Source organism: Semicossyphus pulcher, unplaced genomic scaffold (genome assembly GCF_022749685.1).
Source record: "Semicossyphus pulcher isolate SPU_LCO1_2020_fin unplaced genomic scaffold, fSemPul1.0.p SCAF_21, whole genome shotgun sequence".
Taxonomy (NCBI): Eukaryota; Metazoa; Chordata; class Actinopteri; order Labriformes; family Labridae; genus Semicossyphus; species Semicossyphus pulcher.
The window spans coordinates 22790001-22807500 of record NW_027211695.1 but is presented as its reverse complement, the minus strand read 5'-3'; the positions used below and the strand labels follow the sequence as shown (position 1 = coordinate 22807500).

The 17500-nt window shown below is 42.4% G+C and overlaps 1 protein-coding gene across 1 annotated transcript in view; it reads right to left on the bottom strand.

Annotated features, from left to right (window-relative positions):
* Nucleotides 1-3090: 3090 nt before the first annotated feature.
* LOC138600507 (atrial natriuretic peptide receptor 1-like) overlaps nt 3091-17500 on the bottom strand; it is a 14920-nt gene continuing 510 nt past the window's right edge. The window contains exons 2-23 of the mRNA XM_069671926.1: nt 16100-16211; nt 15080-15212; nt 14808-14940; nt 14568-14672; nt 14304-14406; nt 13759-13904; nt 13581-13653; nt 12970-13114; nt 11584-11670; nt 11358-11501; nt 11063-11184; nt 10560-10698; nt 9763-9811; nt 9489-9590; nt 8783-8902; nt 8492-8585; nt 7207-7294; nt 6216-6355; nt 5815-5967; nt 5632-5730; nt 3825-3916; nt 3091-3318 (exon numbers count right to left, since the gene is read on the bottom strand). Of these exons, the coding sequence (XP_069528027.1) occupies nt 3130-3318; nt 3825-3916; nt 5632-5730; nt 5815-5967; nt 6216-6355; nt 7207-7294; nt 8492-8585; nt 8783-8902; nt 9489-9590; nt 9763-9811; nt 10560-10698; nt 11063-11184; nt 11358-11501; nt 11584-11670; nt 12970-13114; nt 13581-13653; nt 13759-13904; nt 14304-14406; nt 14568-14672; nt 14808-14940; nt 15080-15212; nt 16100-16211 (2568 nt within the window). The 3' untranslated portion in view covers nt 3091-3129. The remainder of the gene's footprint in view (nt 3319-3824; nt 3917-5631; nt 5731-5814; nt 5968-6215; nt 6356-7206; nt 7295-8491; nt 8586-8782; nt 8903-9488; nt 9591-9762; nt 9812-10559; nt 10699-11062; nt 11185-11357; nt 11502-11583; nt 11671-12969; nt 13115-13580; nt 13654-13758; nt 13905-14303; nt 14407-14567; nt 14673-14807; nt 14941-15079; nt 15213-16099; nt 16212-17500) is intronic.

The following is a 17500-nucleotide window of genomic DNA, read 5'->3' as shown; positions in this document are numbered from 1 at the left end:
GTCAGCCCTGTGATTGACAGGTGACCTGTCCAGGTGTAACCCCTGTCAGCACTTTGGAGCGTTTGTGCTGCACTGTTCCATAGCAGTTTTACTTTTGGACGGAGCCAGGCTAGCTGTTTCTACCTGTTTCCAGTCTTTATGCTAAGCTAAGCTAACCAGATCTTTATATTTAGTGAGCAAACATGAGTGTGGTGTTTTATCTCTGTGTTTTTCTTGTTTGGTTTCACTGTTTCAGTCTTTTTGAGTCAGATATGAAAGGGAATGTGTGTGTGTGTTTGCTCTAATATATGCAGTAACTAAAAGAAGCTCTGACACACTCACACACTGTTGTTTCATAATGAAGAGACCCTTTGATGTGTGTGTCCTCACATATGTAAATGCTCTCAACTGAATGGGTCAATGACAGAGGGCGAACGAGCTTTACAGAGAATTGGAGATGGAGAGAGAGGGGGGCTCTTTTGGTGAGTACTCATTCTATTAGCAAAAGCTCTTCAAACACACACAGACACACACACACACACACACACGTCCTCTCTCACGTGTAATTAAAAACCTGCTCTCCCTCGCCTCTCTCCTCACGCTGTCTGATTTATAAAACCCACCTCTCCTCAATGAATGACATCTGATGTGTTTCAGCTCCTGGGGATTCTCTTTAAACATTTTTCACCTCTTTTAAATATGAAGCTTTATAGCAGCTGCTTAGCTTAGCTTAGCATAAAGACTGGAAACAGAGGGAAACAGCTATCCTGGCTCTGTCTGTGGACTTAATCTTTGGACAGAGCCAGGCTAGCGTCCTCGTCTTCAGTCTTCTTCATAGACTGTATATAGGAAGTGTGGTTTGGGGTCTGCTGTTCTGAGCCTTGAATATGGTATTATGGTTGTTGTTGTCTTGTTTAGGAGCCGGAAGTGAGCCATATTTGGACGAGAGGGTGGAGCTAGAGAGGAGCGAAACACTGAGTTATCAAAGCTAAACATTCATTGGCTTGCTGGTTAGCTAGTAAAAGAGCTAAGCTAACAAGGCAGTTTTGGTGAGCTCAGACACAGCTAGCTGCTAATCAGTGCTAACACATAAATAAAATGATGAGTGTAAAAACAGTGTGTGAGACGTGTTGGACGGTCTGTTCGTCCAATAAAGCGCACACACAGATTATCTGTCTGATATTTACATGAACAAATCTCCAAAAGGCTCCAACAGCACAAACACGGCCCAGAGGTTACGTTCAGTGACTGAGTTAGCTGAGGGGACACCTAGCAGACAGCTAGCAGCTCCCAGCTGTCACTCAAAGAGGCCCCGCCCCTAATGCTGCATCACTTGAAAGTCGAGGTGAAATGAAAAATGTCATTTTAATCCTTTTAGATCACGTCCCCGGTAACATTGTGCATCTATTTGACAATATAGGCCAAAAAAAATACAGAAAATCTGTTTCTTCGTATTCTTATATCAAAATCTGATCATTTTTTCTTCCTGTAAAAAAAAAAATCCTGTGTGCTTACGTAGGCTAGGACCAAACAATTTTAACCAATCAATCTGCAGCATTTAGCCGCAGAGCACCAAGAATGCTCGTTCAGTTAGCTAGCTAGCTACTGCGCTGTGGAGAACGTCTGTCTACGCCCACTTCTCAACGATCACATCAAATCCCTCTAATGATATGTCCCGCCTGCACGTCCTGTTTCACTCGGACATACGTCACGATACGGAAGCTAGATACTCTCAAGATGCCGTTTCAGCTCGACTGTAAGCCCTAATATAATGTAAACAGGTGAGCTGTATAAAGATTCTCCCCGTACAGTTGTCATGAAGAGAGAAATGAGCTATAGAGACCCAAACTGTTTTTTGTACCAGGCTGTAAACATGTTTATTTCTGCTGTAAAGTTTAACATGGGGCTCTATGGGGACTGACTCACTGCTGGAGACAGCCTCAAGTGGACACCAGAGGAACTGCAGGGTTTGGACCTGCAGTGTTGGCTTAATGTTTCGGCTCTGTTGAGAATATTTCTTCAGTATAATCAGGCAAATGTAATAAACTATTAAAAGTAGAACAATTATATTTATGACGTGTATTTGGATTTCTGTTAAAGTGAGCAGCTGGTTTAGTTTGAAAAGAAAACTACGGAAGCCTGGCGGAGCCATTATGACCACAAGGGTTCATTCTTTTGTTAAATGGAAATTTCTCATGTTGCTATGAACCAAATAAACTGATGACTTAATGTTGACGTGTAAATACCACTGAATTAATATAATCAAAGTATCTATGATTTAGTTTTTTAGAGATACAGTTTGTCTCGACTAAAACAACAGAATCCTCTCCTCTCTCTCAGGTCCTTTTCTTCTGGCTGCTAACAGGTAAACTAACCCCTCGATTCTGCCTCATCGAGCCGTCCATCTGCTCCACGATGTGACATGAATATTCAGACAACACGACCGTGCCAGGAGAGAATCTGGGTGCACCAGTGCCAAAATTAAGAATCCGGAAAAGGCAGATTTACATTTGAATATATTTGTTCAATGATCATTAACATGTAAGCAGATTTTAATGTTTGTCTCAGTGTCATTATCCTACATGAACGCTACTTTGTTTTTTGTTCTTCAAACAGCAAAGATATGTCATCACAATTAGAGTAAGCCTTAGACACAGTGCAGTTTGTTAAAATGGTAGTGCTAAACAGATATCTAAACGCGTCTATACAAACAACTGTGGATCTATAACCAAAGTCTGCACCAAACATTCAGCACAAGCTTTACAGAGAAGTATTTTCCCAATCATTAGCTGTAAAAACAGAGCAATTATGCTAAGCTAACTGCTAACCTTCTGTGAATTGCAGTTCATCCACATGCTCTATTTCTGCGTTTGTTACCTGACTCTGGATATTAATCAGCATTCTTGCTAACTCTGACTCATTTACATCTTGTCAATTTAATGTGCAGCGTGCTATCAGATAGCAAACTACATAAACAACCCACGACATGCTGCTGAAGGCTGTGGTAAAAGTATTTGGTACATATATTAATACTACACTGTAAAAAGTAGTATCAGAAGTATTGGTTAAGTATTTAAAAGTACATTACTTTAAAGGCTTACTGTGAACAAAAACTGACGACAACTTAAGACGGGCTGAATAAATCGAGGATCAGGCCAGGAGGAGGTCGTCGTTCAGAACCCCCGGCATGGAGGAGTACAGCTCCTCCTGTTTCTCCTCCGCCTCCGCCTCTGTCCTCATGGTGGTGTGTTTGGTCGTCTTGGGGTCCGTGCTGACGTCCTTTGGGACCAGAGACTTTTTCTTCCCCTCCAACCAGAAGGTCACCATGTCTCCTTTCCCCTGTAAAGACACGACCAGGGCCCAGTTTTTCAAAAGTGATCTGATCAGACTTGATCAAATGTTACAGAAGAAAAGGATCTTTAAAATCAGATGGTATCAGGGAATCCAGTTTGGGTTTTACCCAGTTTGTGTTCAAACTTCTGATCCTGATTTCGGCCCCATCAAATAATCCACCAAACAGCATCAATAGCAAACATTAACTATTTAATTTAAAGCAGCAGTGAGGAACTTTGATTGTGTGGATTTTTGCGCCCCCTGTGGACACAGTATGTGGTATGTAGTCACATTTAGAGTTCTGATAATCCAGATTTGGTAATCCTTAAAAGTCTGTATCTGGATCAGGTCAATCCATGTTTTACTTGGAAAATCCAGGACAACAGGAGGATGGATTATCTGATCCTGGAGAGTAAAAAATGGGATTTACAAATCTGGATCATTTTCATCCACATTACACTCTTTCAACATCTGGAACCACACAGATGCTGATTGAGAGGGGGCGGGCTCACCTTAACCTGCAGCGTCCCTCTGCACTCCAGCACATAGCCGCTGATCTCCTCCAGCAGGTAAAAGGTACTGGAGCTGCACTGGATCTTCAGGGCTGGAACGACAGGATCATGAAAGGACAGTTATGTCCACCAGCACTTTATGAGATTTTAGTCTGTGACAGTGGATATTTAACATGTCATGTGAAGTAAGGTTAAATCATAATTGTTCACTTTATGTTCATTGTAAAGAAGAAGAAACAGTCTGACTTCCATCCTCTGTTATATCATCTGGTGAAGACAGGTGACCAAATGGTGTTGGAGACATTTGGCAGGATGTAAATACACACTTAAAGAAGTGTTTTTTGTTCTGCAGGATGTAGCTCTGCCACTTCAGAGATACAGCTGGTGATACCAACGATCTCTACCAAACGTTACAAGTTGCTGCTATCTTATTATATCTCCTTGTGTATCCAAAACAATAGGTTAACATTCTCACACAGTTTATATCCATCCATCATCTTCCGCTTATCCGGGTCGGGTCAGGGTGGCAGCAGACTAAGCAAGGTGACCCATGCGTCCCTCTCACCAACAATGTTTCCAGTTCCTCCTGGGGGATTCTTCCCAGGTGATCCAAGGTCAGGTGGGATATATAATCCCTCCAGCGAGCTCCGGGTCTGCCCGTGACTCTTATTCCAGTTGGACGTGCCCGGAAAACCTTCACAGGGAGGTGCCCAGGAGGCGTCCTAATCAGGTGCCCCAACCACCTCAACTGGCTCCTTTCAATGCAAAGGATGTCTGAGCTCCTTACCCTCTCTCTAAGGCTGAGCCCAGACACCCTGCAGAGGAAACTCACTTGTATCCACAATCTCATTCTTTTGGTCACTACATGACAAAGCTCATGACCACAGGTGAGGGAATGAACGTAGATCAGCTGGTTAATCAAGAGCTTTGCTTTCAGGCTCAGCTCCCTCTTCACCACGACGGTCCGGTGCAACGCCCGCATTACTGCTTACGCTGCACCAACCTGTCTGTCAGTCTCACATTTATATATATACAGTTAATATATAGCTATCTTAAGTGTTTCCTGGACAAGAGCCGATAGTCAATCCTCAAAGAAGTTGCGTGGTTTCTGTGGTCGTCATGCTCATGCAATGAGCTGAAGTGGCTTGTTGAAAATTCAGGCCACTGTTGTGTTTATGTTGGAAACAAAGGAGGCTGCAACACTTCTTGGTCTGAAAGGACCTTTATGTTGACAGGAAATTCAATTCAGACGTAACCAATCAGCATATATGGACGTTGTAAGATGGGATAGGCTGAGATGGGCATTGCATCAACCTCGCAGTTGTATTGTTCTCTGAACCTGTCAGTTTGTGATCATGAGGCAGAACATGATGTAAAAAGTACCCTGCGGTCCCCACAACTGGTGAACACTTTCCTCGTCGGCCCTCACAGCCAGAAGCTCCTGCATCTCTTCCTCTCTCCAGTCTGCAGACGTCTCTGCTGTCGTCTTTTAAACGATCCTCCTTCTTCAACCTCGGATGCTTTTAATCATCCTGTCATGTGTCGCTCTTCTGGTTTCACACCAGCCACACGATATAAACGTAATCACCTCGCCCACTCGCTGGTGGTCAGTGTTCCTGAGTATTACCTGCTGCCTTCACACATCGGCTCACCCTGACTTCTTGCAAACGTTTTACCAGGGGGCTGCAAGAAAAAGTCTGCAGAAAGTCGGCCGTTTGCATTACACGGCACATGTAACCCACCCGGACAATGTGGGGAACTTGCAGAGCATCTGTGAAAGAGGCTTGTATAAGCTGCAGAGTGTTACCCAGGCTGGTGGACTCCATCCTCGACGCCGTGTTCACTGTGTCTCCAAACAAGCAGTAACGAGGCATCTTCGTCCCTACGACCCCCGCTACCACAGGACCTAAAGGGACTCATGCAAGTTTAGTAATCACTTTAGATTCTGAGAAGATCTGTTTAATACGTGTGTGTGTGTGTGTGTGTGTACCGGAGTGTATCCCCGCTCGTATCTGCAGCTGTGTGTTGGGTTTGTGGGGGATCCTGAATGTGCCACAGACGCCGACCAGGTCCAGAGCCATGCTAGCGATCTCTGAGGCGTGTACGATCCCGTTTTCCTGGGGCACTCCAGACACCACCATGTCTACACAGCCACACAGGGATACAGACAACATTTGTCCCTGCAAGTTAATCATGTCGTATTTTTGTTTCAGAGGAGCTTTAATATTAAGTCCATCCCATTTATACCTTAAGTGCAGACTTAATAATGGAAACACCTGCATAAGTACGATAAGATCCATGTATGTGACTACGACGAAAATGTATCACAGGATTGTGTGTGTGCGTGTGTGTATGTGTGTGTGTGTGTGTGTGTGTGTGTGTGTCACTCACAGGCATCTCCAATTGTTTCCACCTTGTAAACGTCGTAGTTGTCAATGATGTCATCAAACGTTGTGTAGAGTTTGTTCAGGAAGTCTACGACCTGGTAAGGAGTGCTGCTGCTGGACAGCTGTGTAAAGCCCACGATGTCACTACACACACACACACACACACACAATCTTTAGACATCATACTATACGTTTTCCTTACTCCACAGTAACGTAGTTTCACTGGACACTGACATTATAACAAAGAAGAAGTAGATATTTACAAATAAGTAAACGTCCAGAAAATATTCAGTACTTCATAGAAAAGACAGGAAACAGGAAGTGGACTTGTTGCTACTTTATGTCATCCATTGGCCTGTGGACTGCTGTACTGAAGCCTCAAGTTTGGCATTTTGGCCTTCGCCATCTAGTTTTTTTGGAGCCAGAAGCGATCACACCTGGATGAGAGGGTGCAGCTGGAGACAACTTTAGCTTCTGCTAATGCTCGTGCTACCTTGGTTAGCAAGGTGCAACCACAGTGAACGTTGCCTTAATTTGGGATCCAAGTTTTGGCTTGTAAAAAAAACCCAAAATATACTGACTAGTGTCGCTTATTACCTACATACACTGAACCAGACATTTTTCAGGATGCAATGTGAGCAACGAGATGAACCAAACATGAAGAATGAACATCTTGCTGTATTGAAGAACTAGGGATTGAGATCATAAACTAAGAGAGAAGTAGGGGCATTTTCTCATAGACTTCTATATTATCTGACTTTGTTTTGGAGTCGCCCCCTGCTGGACATTCTGTCCACATCCTATATACATGTATTGTAGTATCTTAAAAGTCATTATGTTTACAAACTCCTTTTATGTTCTTTAATCAAACTAAAACTGAATCTTAAAACACATGTTGCTTTGATCTCGTTGAACACAAAGTACTCTTCATTGGTCCTTATTTACTTAAGTGTGTGTTTATTAAAGACACTCTCAGTTGGATCCTGTCTCTCTACCTGAAGAAGACGGTGGCACTGACGTAACTCTGAGCCTGCATTGGTTTCCCCTGCCGCAGGTCATCAGCCACCTGTTTAGGTAGCATACCTGTAACACAAACATGCAAATGTTTTTAATCAGTTAAACCGTCGTTTAGCAGGAAGAGTCTGCACACTATTTATTTTACAAAGACATTTGGCAGCTTTGAGGAGTTAACACACACATGAAGTCGTTACCTCCGAAGGCAGAAAATGTAAATCTGTCAAAAACAAAATCTGTTAAATAAATTATATCAGAGTTTTCACTTTTTATTTGCACACTGAACGTGAGCTAAACGAATCAAGCATTCATAGTAGTTAGGCTAATGCATATTCAAGTTTTCACAGTAATCCAGAACAAAAAAAGAACGTCGGCTAACCAGCTAATGTCCGGTCCAGTCTTATGTGAGACGTGTGTGAAATGTTTCTTGTGCGTAACGTTACATGGAGAAGAAAATTAGTTAGTGGAGGCCGCCAGGAGCAGCGTTAACTTTGGCAGCTATTTTAGAGTTAGTCTTTGGATGTTGAGTAGTTTTAGTCACATTTTTACCCTTTTAGTCGTTTTCTCTTTTTAAAGGAAGTCAGCCTAATACAAGTTCGATCTGCTGTTTAGTCCTTTTATCCGACCTTACATTGTTTCTGCACGGGTATTAAAGATCCTCAGAGGTTATATGTTTACAGAAACTTCCTGAACGTAACGTTATGCATGTAAAGCCACAGAATGAAGCTGTACAGTTAGCGTAGCTGCTAGTGTTGGTTTTTACTGTTATAACTTTTTATATATTCATCATCGCTTCTCATTTAAACAGTCCGACTGAAGCAGACAGCTGATGATCGCTCCTTTTAGTGCATCAAATGACACGTTAATGCCCGTTTTTCTGAGAGTGTTTTAGACTCGTCTCGTTAACGAAAACAAAACATACGCGTCGTCAGATTTTTTATGATCAAACATCTATTTTTAGCTCGTCAACGTCTCGTCTTTGTCGTGGAAAAAAGGTCGTTGATGAATATTTTTTGTCATAATTTTCGTCAATGAAATTAACTGGTGTGGAGATTGTTTTATTTAAACAGGGCCGTTTAATAGAAAACTGTATCATCTGCATAAAATGAACAATTCTCTGCTTGCTTTATTGTTGTGTATAAAATAAATGTTATATCACCTGCAACTCAAAACCAGAAAAATCTATTATTAAAGCAACAACATTTCAGCTTTCAGTCCAGAGTGTGACAGAAACGTCACATCAGTACTCCAACAGGTGTGTCGTACTGTAAAGCAGCCTGTCGGTCCTCTGTTTCTCGTGCATCAGATCTTGAGTCCGCTCAGCCACTAACACCTCCAGATGTTTACTGTACTTCTCCATCTGAAACACAGACAGTTGTTACTTTATATTACACTCTTAAAATGATATCCTTCTTTAAGAGAGTTTAAAACATAGCCGTAAATCAATCTGCACAAGCTTTAGCTAGCTGACAACGCAAAGTGAAAAACAACATGAAATAAAGTGATTATATGTGACGTTAATCTGATGTGTACTCTGGGTACGATGCAGGTTATTACCAGGTTCATCATCATGTCCACAGGGCTGACTTTGATCGGATTGATTCGGTGGACAAACTTCCTGATTTGTTCAAAGGTGGGTCGGTGGGCGGGGTTATGGGAGCGACAGCGCCTGATCAGCTACGGAAACACAAATGGGACAACAGATGGCATGAAAGGTAGGAGGCAGATTTCTTCTGACTGAGTGTGTCACTAAGTTGTTTTTCTTACAGGAATAAATCATTTTCTCCTTTTATACTTGATGTATAAAGTTTGTTTAAATAGGTTGAAGTTGTTCTTCAATCATCCTAAAACACAAATACAGCCAAACAAAACAGTTGGAAAAGATCTTATGTTTGCCATCAAATGTGATTAATACATGTTTATTTCTATTTATAAATCAGTTTAAGAAACAAATAAACAAAATATCTACAAATGTGTCATTTTCCAAATCCAAGAAGTGTTCAACACGACCTAACGTAACATACAGACAAATACAGTGAGTGAATGAGCAGGATTCAATGATTCTATAATCGATTAAGCCATCAATCATTTACACTTTATTTGTACGTCATGCAGATTAGAACAAGTCCTTGTTTAAACAACACAAAAAACAACTGGTTAGAACTGGAACAACAAAACAGATTAAACATTTAAAAATAATTCCCATCCATTATTTGAGTTGAATTCTGGTTGTCTAAAGCAGATTTGGCCGGTGTGTACTCACCTCTACGTAGTCGGCAGGACAGGGGCAGGTGCAGTCGGCTTTACTGGAGATCAGCTCGGGTAGAGGAGGACACCAGGAACTCTCCAGATTAGACTCCTCTGCCTGCAAACAGTTTTTATTTAACTGTTTCTCCTTCATTTAACCAGTGATCACACTCCACACACACAACGTAACGTAAAAGAGCCACACAAACCAAAATACACAATTAGGAAGACACATCAAGCAGCTGGGTTCACAATACAGTGGCAGGACAACCAATCAGACGATGACTTACAGGGACAGGGTCACTGCGAGTGGCAATCTCCAGCAGAATGATGGAATAACTGGGAAAACATAGCGATGTTATCAACTGGATTCAATGTGTGTGTGTGTCACTCAAGCATATTTTTAGCCTTTTGACACACTCACATTGTGAGGGCTCATCCACAGAACAGGTCCACACCAGGTGTGTTGAGGGCGTAGTAGTAACAGTCAGTAGTAGTCAGTTTTTTTCAGTCTGTATTTAACAACCCCCTCCCACCGAAACACACATTCCTTACGTTTGTCTTATGTGTTTTGTTTGTTTATTGTTTTGTTATGTGCACTTTTTTTTTTTGCCCCTATCCACGAAAAACATTTCGTCCAGTTGTATACCTTGTATTCTTCTTAACACAGAAGTTCTAGCACCTTGTCTACCACAGGTAGCCCCGCCCTAACCCCTCCCCTCTTCCTGGTCTGTGTGACTCTCAATGGGAGCATCGGTGACTAAATGAACATCATGCTGTGTTGAAGAAGACTTGAAACTAGAGACTGAGACCATAAAGTCATTAGGAACATGTTTACTGAGGGAATAACTCAGGAGAGGATGAGGAGCAGTGAAGTCGCCCCCTGCTGGCCGATAGGAAGAAAGCATGTTTAAGGCATCTCTACAATGGCTTTACTTAGGAAACCAAAAAGCTGCATCCACAACTCACATACAGTCTGTAGTTAAGGGTTAGGGTTTGGGATAAGCTTCCAGTGTATTGATTGTGTAGGGTTAGTCAACCTAATGTCCCTCTAAGTAACAAAAACAAGTAATTGCGTGTTTGATACCTGAACACGTCTCCAGACAGTGTAGGCTCCATGTTAGTGTTATGAAACTCAGGTGGCAAGTAAACGTCTAAGAGTCTCTGCTGATAGGTGGAAAGTGGCTCCACCCCATCATCCCTGCGATACATCCTCAGCCCATAATCTGAAAGGACGGACCACTTGTCAATCAAAATCAGAAAGTTAAACTGTCTACTGAGTCTCAGACTTAAGATGCGACAGAGATTTAAAAGTCAGATGATGCAAAGGAAAGAGGACGTTTTTGTTTTGTTGAAAACTGGTCTTACACTTGGTTAAAGCTAGCTTGAAAATATTCACATGCGAGAACACTGTATCGTCTGCATATAAATGAATCTCTGCTTACTTAATGTTCCACTGTTGTGTACAAAAAAAGTTGTGTAAATATGATCACCTGCAACTCAACATTCCTGTTTAGACGACGAAAATGGAAATGTAACAAGCCTTGAAGATGAACACGTTTCTGTATACTGCGGCACACATTCATGTACCTGTTATTTTGCAGACCCAGCGGTCGTCTAACACGCAGTTTAGAGACTTCAGGCGGCCATGACAGATCTTGTGTTGGTGGAGGTATGAAATCCCTCTCGCAATGTCTGTAGCGAAGGAAAATCTGATGGACACACAACAGGGAATTATTCAGCTGTCTTACCCACATGTATGTTTAGTTTTTTTATTATTGGGCCAAACCCCGTCACACTGACACCTCATTTCACGTAAATCTGTAATTTTCAAAATATCAACAGGCTGTCATATCTTTAATAATGTAAATGTTTATTTTTCTACCTAAAGCCCCAGTTAAGTGGGACCTCCTCGTTGAGTAGAACATCATTAAGGCTTCCTTTTGGGCAGTACTCTGTCACTATGGCAACGTTAGGAACCTCAACACACCCCCCAATAAACTTGCACAGGTTGGGGTGATCGAGCTCCCTGGAAACAAAGAAAGTGAGAGTGAAAATACCGCACTGAAATATGGTGATGTAAGATGAAGGGTTATGAGTGTTGGTCTTACCTGACTTGTTTGACTTCCTGTCTGATGGTTTTAGACAAAGAAAAAGTCTTAGTATGAATCCTCTTGATGGCCACCGTCCTGCCATCACTGGAGAAGACAGATATTGTTAATACAGGATGTTTCGAACAGACAGTTGTGTCTCCATCATGGAAAAACTTCGGAGACAGCCAGCGTGTTGATCAGTCTGGGCCTTCCTAGTGGCCCAGAGTAACTGTTATGACTTTCATCTGCACTGTCCCAAATTGGACCGGTGACCTTGTTTCCCGTCATTCTCCAGTGTTTTGAAACCCCTCAACATTTACAGTAAATTTTGGCCTTGTGTTATTTGCACAAATATGAACTCTGAACGAGTGTGACCTGAGGTCATCCTCCCCAAACAGGCCATGCGACCAGTGACCACATGCAGAAACTGAAAGATGCCTCATAATGAATCTTCACAGAGACAGTTCTTTTTTGTCCTCTTGCCTCGTACACTTATGAAGTGGATTCATAAACCCTTATGTCAGTTAGAGATGTTCCAATACTACTTTTTCCTCCCAATACCTTTTCAGACACCTAGACTTGAGTATCAACAGATACCACGTATCCTTCAGACACCAGCATAAAAAACATATTGACCTTTTAAGTGCTAGCTTTTTACCACATTTATTTCTTGGCCAGCAGTACTTTTTTTTTTGTTATCCTCACAGGATAATTTACCTGAAACAAGTCGTCTTTAAATCATGGTATCAGATCTATGCATTGACTGGTGAACTTGCTGATATCAAATCCCGCGTTCTGGTCTCCGAGGCCGATCCCGACAGGAGAACTCTACTGTACGTGCAGATTTTTTGCCAAAGTTGAACCAAAAATGTCAACTCGCTCTGAAGTATCTTGACCTCATGTTGTAGCATATTAGCATCAGTCATGGCTTCTCCATGATTTTTGCTGAATTTGTATATGTGAAAGTGGATCACTATCCATCCTGTCTGATTGCAACATGAGCGCTCCAAAAGCACTTTTGATTTTAGTCTGGTAGATGAAAGTTTAAGGTATGATTTGGAAAGCATAGAAATACCCAACAACCAGGGATGCTTATAATACACCTCCATATCAGGTAACACCAAGGGCTGGAGTCACACTTGAATACTTTCTGGCAACTGTCAAGTACAGAAATCTGGATGTGAATGTCTGGTGAGATTCATGATGTTGTTTTCTGATCAAGTAGTTCCACATTGAAATCAAAGTTTTTGAAATTCACCTTCGAGAAGTTTTGTTCTGAAAAACCACAAGGATAGTTTTGAAATAAGAACCATTTTGGTCAGTACCATGAGACTCGATCATCAAAACGTTTGCTGTCTTGTCAGCATGGTTAAACTTTAATAGACAGACTGTTGGGTGGCCTACTATATTCCAGTGCTGGTGAACAGCGGTTTTTGGGTCCCCGGTTGCCCCGTATAGGAGCTGAGTGCAGTCACACAGCTGGTGTTACTGTCGCTGTTCCCCACCGGTACACTCATAATACTGCCCATGGTCATACGAGCCTCCTGATCTACAGAGAGAGACAGAGAGAGAGAGAGGGTACACTTACTGCTGCCATGGAGGTCAAGGGTCAATAAGAGCATTATGAAATTATCAGAATAGCCATCAGAAAGCAAATGAAATGTCGGATACCTTCTTTATTTGACCTTTTTTATATTGTGACTAATTGTGACTGGTTTTGGACCAGTTTCAACCAATCTTTATCTGAAAAATGTTAGACTACCTGGACCAACTCTGGACCTGTACTGACCTTTTGAGGTCTCTTAATACCAGCTCAGGGTCTTCTGTTTTGGACCAATCCAAGACCTGTCATTTCAAACTATTTCAAATCTGTTGCAGTCCAGTTCATTTCAAATTCACATCTGTTCATTAGACTTTCAAACCATTATTGACCAGTTACTGGCAAGTCCCTCACCAGAGCTGACTAAACTAGTCTAAAGCAGTTAAAACCGGTCTGATCTGGATTGTTCCGGTACCTTGTTTTATCATAGCGAAGTCGATGATCCAGCTCTCGTCCCACAACAGCTTCTGTTTCTGGTACCTCAGCCACTATCAGTATGGATTTATTGATTAATTTTTATCATATATATATATATATGTATATATATATATATAATGTTTAATTCAGCATGGATGTGTTATGTAAGTGCTCACCACAGCAGTCAGTATGATGCAGAGACATAGCAGGCTGAGCGGCAGGCCAATGGCTAGCTTGGTGGCAGCTGTCATGGGGCATTCGCCACAGTCCGCTGGACAGGTGGAACAAAGCTCCGCCCCCTCGCAGACACCATCACCACACACTTAAAGCGAGAAAAGAGGATTAAGTCACTGCTTGTTTACGTTTTCACTACTGTCAACACAATGTTTAGGACAGAGAGTAACAAGAACCACATTAAACCCAGCCGTAAATCACCGATACTTCACCTCAGACCCAAACATGGTGGCCATTGAAACCTAAACGGAACATTTCTGGCCTTATAGTATACTTGAATGGAACATGATAATAAAAAAGACTGCCCCCCTTTCCAGCAAGGTTCTTTGCAAATTTGGGGTCTTGGGGCACCCTGGTGTCCCACCATGAAGTCACTAGTTCAAAAGCTAGCCAGAGACCTTTGTTGAAAGTCCCCCCCCCTCATTTCCTGTGATCTCATGTATGTAAAACTGCATGCAAGCAGGAAACATATACCAAGGTAACCTACCTACAGCAGGCTGCACAGTGCTCTTGGCCTCAAGAGCAACCTGCATGCGACCAACTCGTATGTGAGCGATGAGTGAGGTTAAGCCAGCATGGACCAGAACCACCTGAAAGATAGGGAACTGTGTTTAGCAGGTCACTTAGAAACACGCAACTGAAGTGAAGGGAGGAGGAGTTCGTCCCAACATGGCTCTATTGCACCTCCAGTCACACAAGCCGGGGATCTGTCTTTAATTCCTACGGATAACTTCACATGCAGATGTGTTACCTTGGCAGTCCAGTTGGTTTGGGTCATCTTTCCAGAAGTAGAGATGGTGTGTGTGAAGATTTTTCCATCGTCAGGAATCCAGGGACCACAGATGCTCTCTGATGCCTGAAAGGTAAGAACTGATGTTTATTCTTATTAAGTCTTTACGATGTAATTTGATCAAAGATTGGCACTTTTCTGCAGATGAAAACTGAGTATCTGCAAATAGACCGTGTAAAAAGGACGAATTAAAGTATGCACCATGTATCCCAGTGGACAGGAGTGGATGTTAGCATGATGGATGCAGCAGTTTTCTCCGTCAGCGTCTTTCCAGTTCGCTGGACAGTCGAGCTGTTCACAAAACCTCCGAGCTGCTCCAGCGTCTACTATTGAACTGTGCACATAAACACATGAGACCAGTTCAGACCAGAATAAATCCACCTGTTAGTAATTAGTTTCAAAAGGCAAAAGACACTCTGTCTGTTTGGAATCCAGTTTAACCAGTGTACTGTATTTTAGTTTAACGTATTAACCTGTGTGTGAAGATGTGGTTATCGATGGCCCATTGGTAGAAGGAGTCCTTTGCTGTAACAGTGTACGTGACGCTGAACACCTCATCGGTCTTCACTGTCTCTGGAGGACGGACCACCCAGGCCATCTCCAGACCTGGGCGAGAGACACAGATTTAGATGGATGACTACAGATACAACTTCAACAAGAAGTGAAAATCCAAAGAACAAGAAACAAACTCGACGCTCAGATGAAGCAAACAGTCTGAAAAGGAAAGCGACCGTCAGCCAGGAAAATCAAGAGTTACAACCGGAGCCGACCGTGGACGTCACACACGCAGCACTGTCTGGATATCTGGGAAGTGTGCTCCCGCAATTACTGTGTATCACCAGAGGTGGCGCCAAAGAGAACGAAACTGAGACCTTTGAGATTAGCACTTTATCACCGTACGTTATTTTTTGAAGACAAAGACTACTTCACATGGAACCATTAGCACGTTTAAGTTAAGAAGTTAATCCATAAGCCATGCTAGACTTGACAGCCAAACCCTCTCTATCGCCCCCTGCTGACTGGCTGCAGTATAGGTCTAAGCCCGCCTCCTCCATGTTACCAGATGGGACACACTGTTAGAATTTAAGATATTTCACTTTTCTACAAGAGGAGGCAAAGACACGTCTTCAGTGTTACAACCTACCACTAAATTATGAACTACAAAGGAGTCAAAAGTTTATGAATTAATAAAAACATTTTTTTACCATTCACTTTGGTCCACCTTGTTTCTGCATAATACAACACAAGTCTGTCAACTCAGCAAGGGGGGACCCAAAGTCCCCCTTTTTTTTGTTATTCCAATTGAATGTGAATTTTCCCAGTCGGAAAATGTTCCCATTATTCCAAAACAAAATGGATGAAGGCTTAGTCCATCTCTTGATACTGTTGGACTCATAACTATTGGTTATTATGAAAGACATGAAAAAAACTGGCCGAGAGACACACGGTTAAATCTGACATCAGAGCAGCCCGTACCATTTACACGTTCTCACCTCCACATTCAATCATGTTGTATTCGTTGGGTTGGTCGAGGGGCCAGCAGTCGTACTCGCTGTTGTCCAGGTCGTGCCAACAACACGTCGGAGCCACGCAACAAACAGACACCTGGAAACCACAACACACACGCACACACACACACCAGTGATCGACTGACAAAAGAAGAAGAAGCAAGGACTTCACTAATAATCCAGGAAACAGAAACATCTGGGCAGACGAACATGTTTTTTAAATCTGAATGTTTACATCAGAAAACCAAAAAGAGGAATGAGGGGATGACAGAAAAATCACCTGCACATCTAAAAACAGAACTTCCACTTCCACTGACGCATCTGAAGTGTTTAAAATCCCACATAGTTTAGAAACACCAAGAAAACAAACTGCATTAGTGAGCTGTTTTCACACATTTGTGAGACATCACAATTATTCAGGGAAACACTTAAATGCAAACATGCAACACTGACACTGACACTGAGTAATATTTGCAAACAATAACCTGAAAAGTGGTCATTCAGATCTTTTTTAATCAGCTCCCTCCAATACAAACAGCCCATAGTAATTTCACAGTTACAACCCCATTAAATTCTACTTTTAATTAATTGATCAACCCTTTTAGATGCTGGGTGTTCAGTCTTACCAAGAGCAGAAACCAAAATCGTTGCCTTTTCTTCATGTCGGTGCTGAAGGGCAGGTAGACAGACAGACAACAGACAGACAGGTGATATTGGAGCTTCTGAGCAGCTCCTGAGTCCAGACTCTGTGAGGAGCAGAGCAGGAGGAGAGAGAGAGAGAGAGAGAGAGAGAGAGAGACACTGTGTTTTACATGGAGCTGAGTGTGTGTCACTGCCCTCTGGAGGTAAATGTTGGTAATGCGCTCATACAGAGTCAGAAACAGCGTCAGTGACGGTGAGACGTGAAGCAGACTGTTATTAAATATTTGCTTATATGTTTACAGAGTGCACGGTGCTCCATGCTGGCACGAGCACAAATAACACGTTTGGTCTGATATTTAGTGTGACAGTGATCAATTTACAATCTGGCTTCATTTCACCACCTGTCGCTCATTTAGCCTGCGTCCAAAATGTACGCATGTTTACCGATGCGTAGCCTACGCAACGTTCAGCCCCCCTTATTGTGCGTAAGCAACGGTTAAAAGAGAGCCCAGGTGATGAGAACTGATGACAGCAGGCGAATATGACTGAGCATGCGCATTAACAATAGAACTTTTTAAAAAATATATACGCTGACAGCTTACATGACGCCAGCAGCTTCATGTGTCGGTTCATTTCCTCACAAATGAGCTCAAGCTGTTTACAGTCAATCTAAACGGAAACACACACACGCCAACGGTCCATGTGTGTTTATGTCACTGCAGAGTGTGTGTGTGTGTGTGTGTG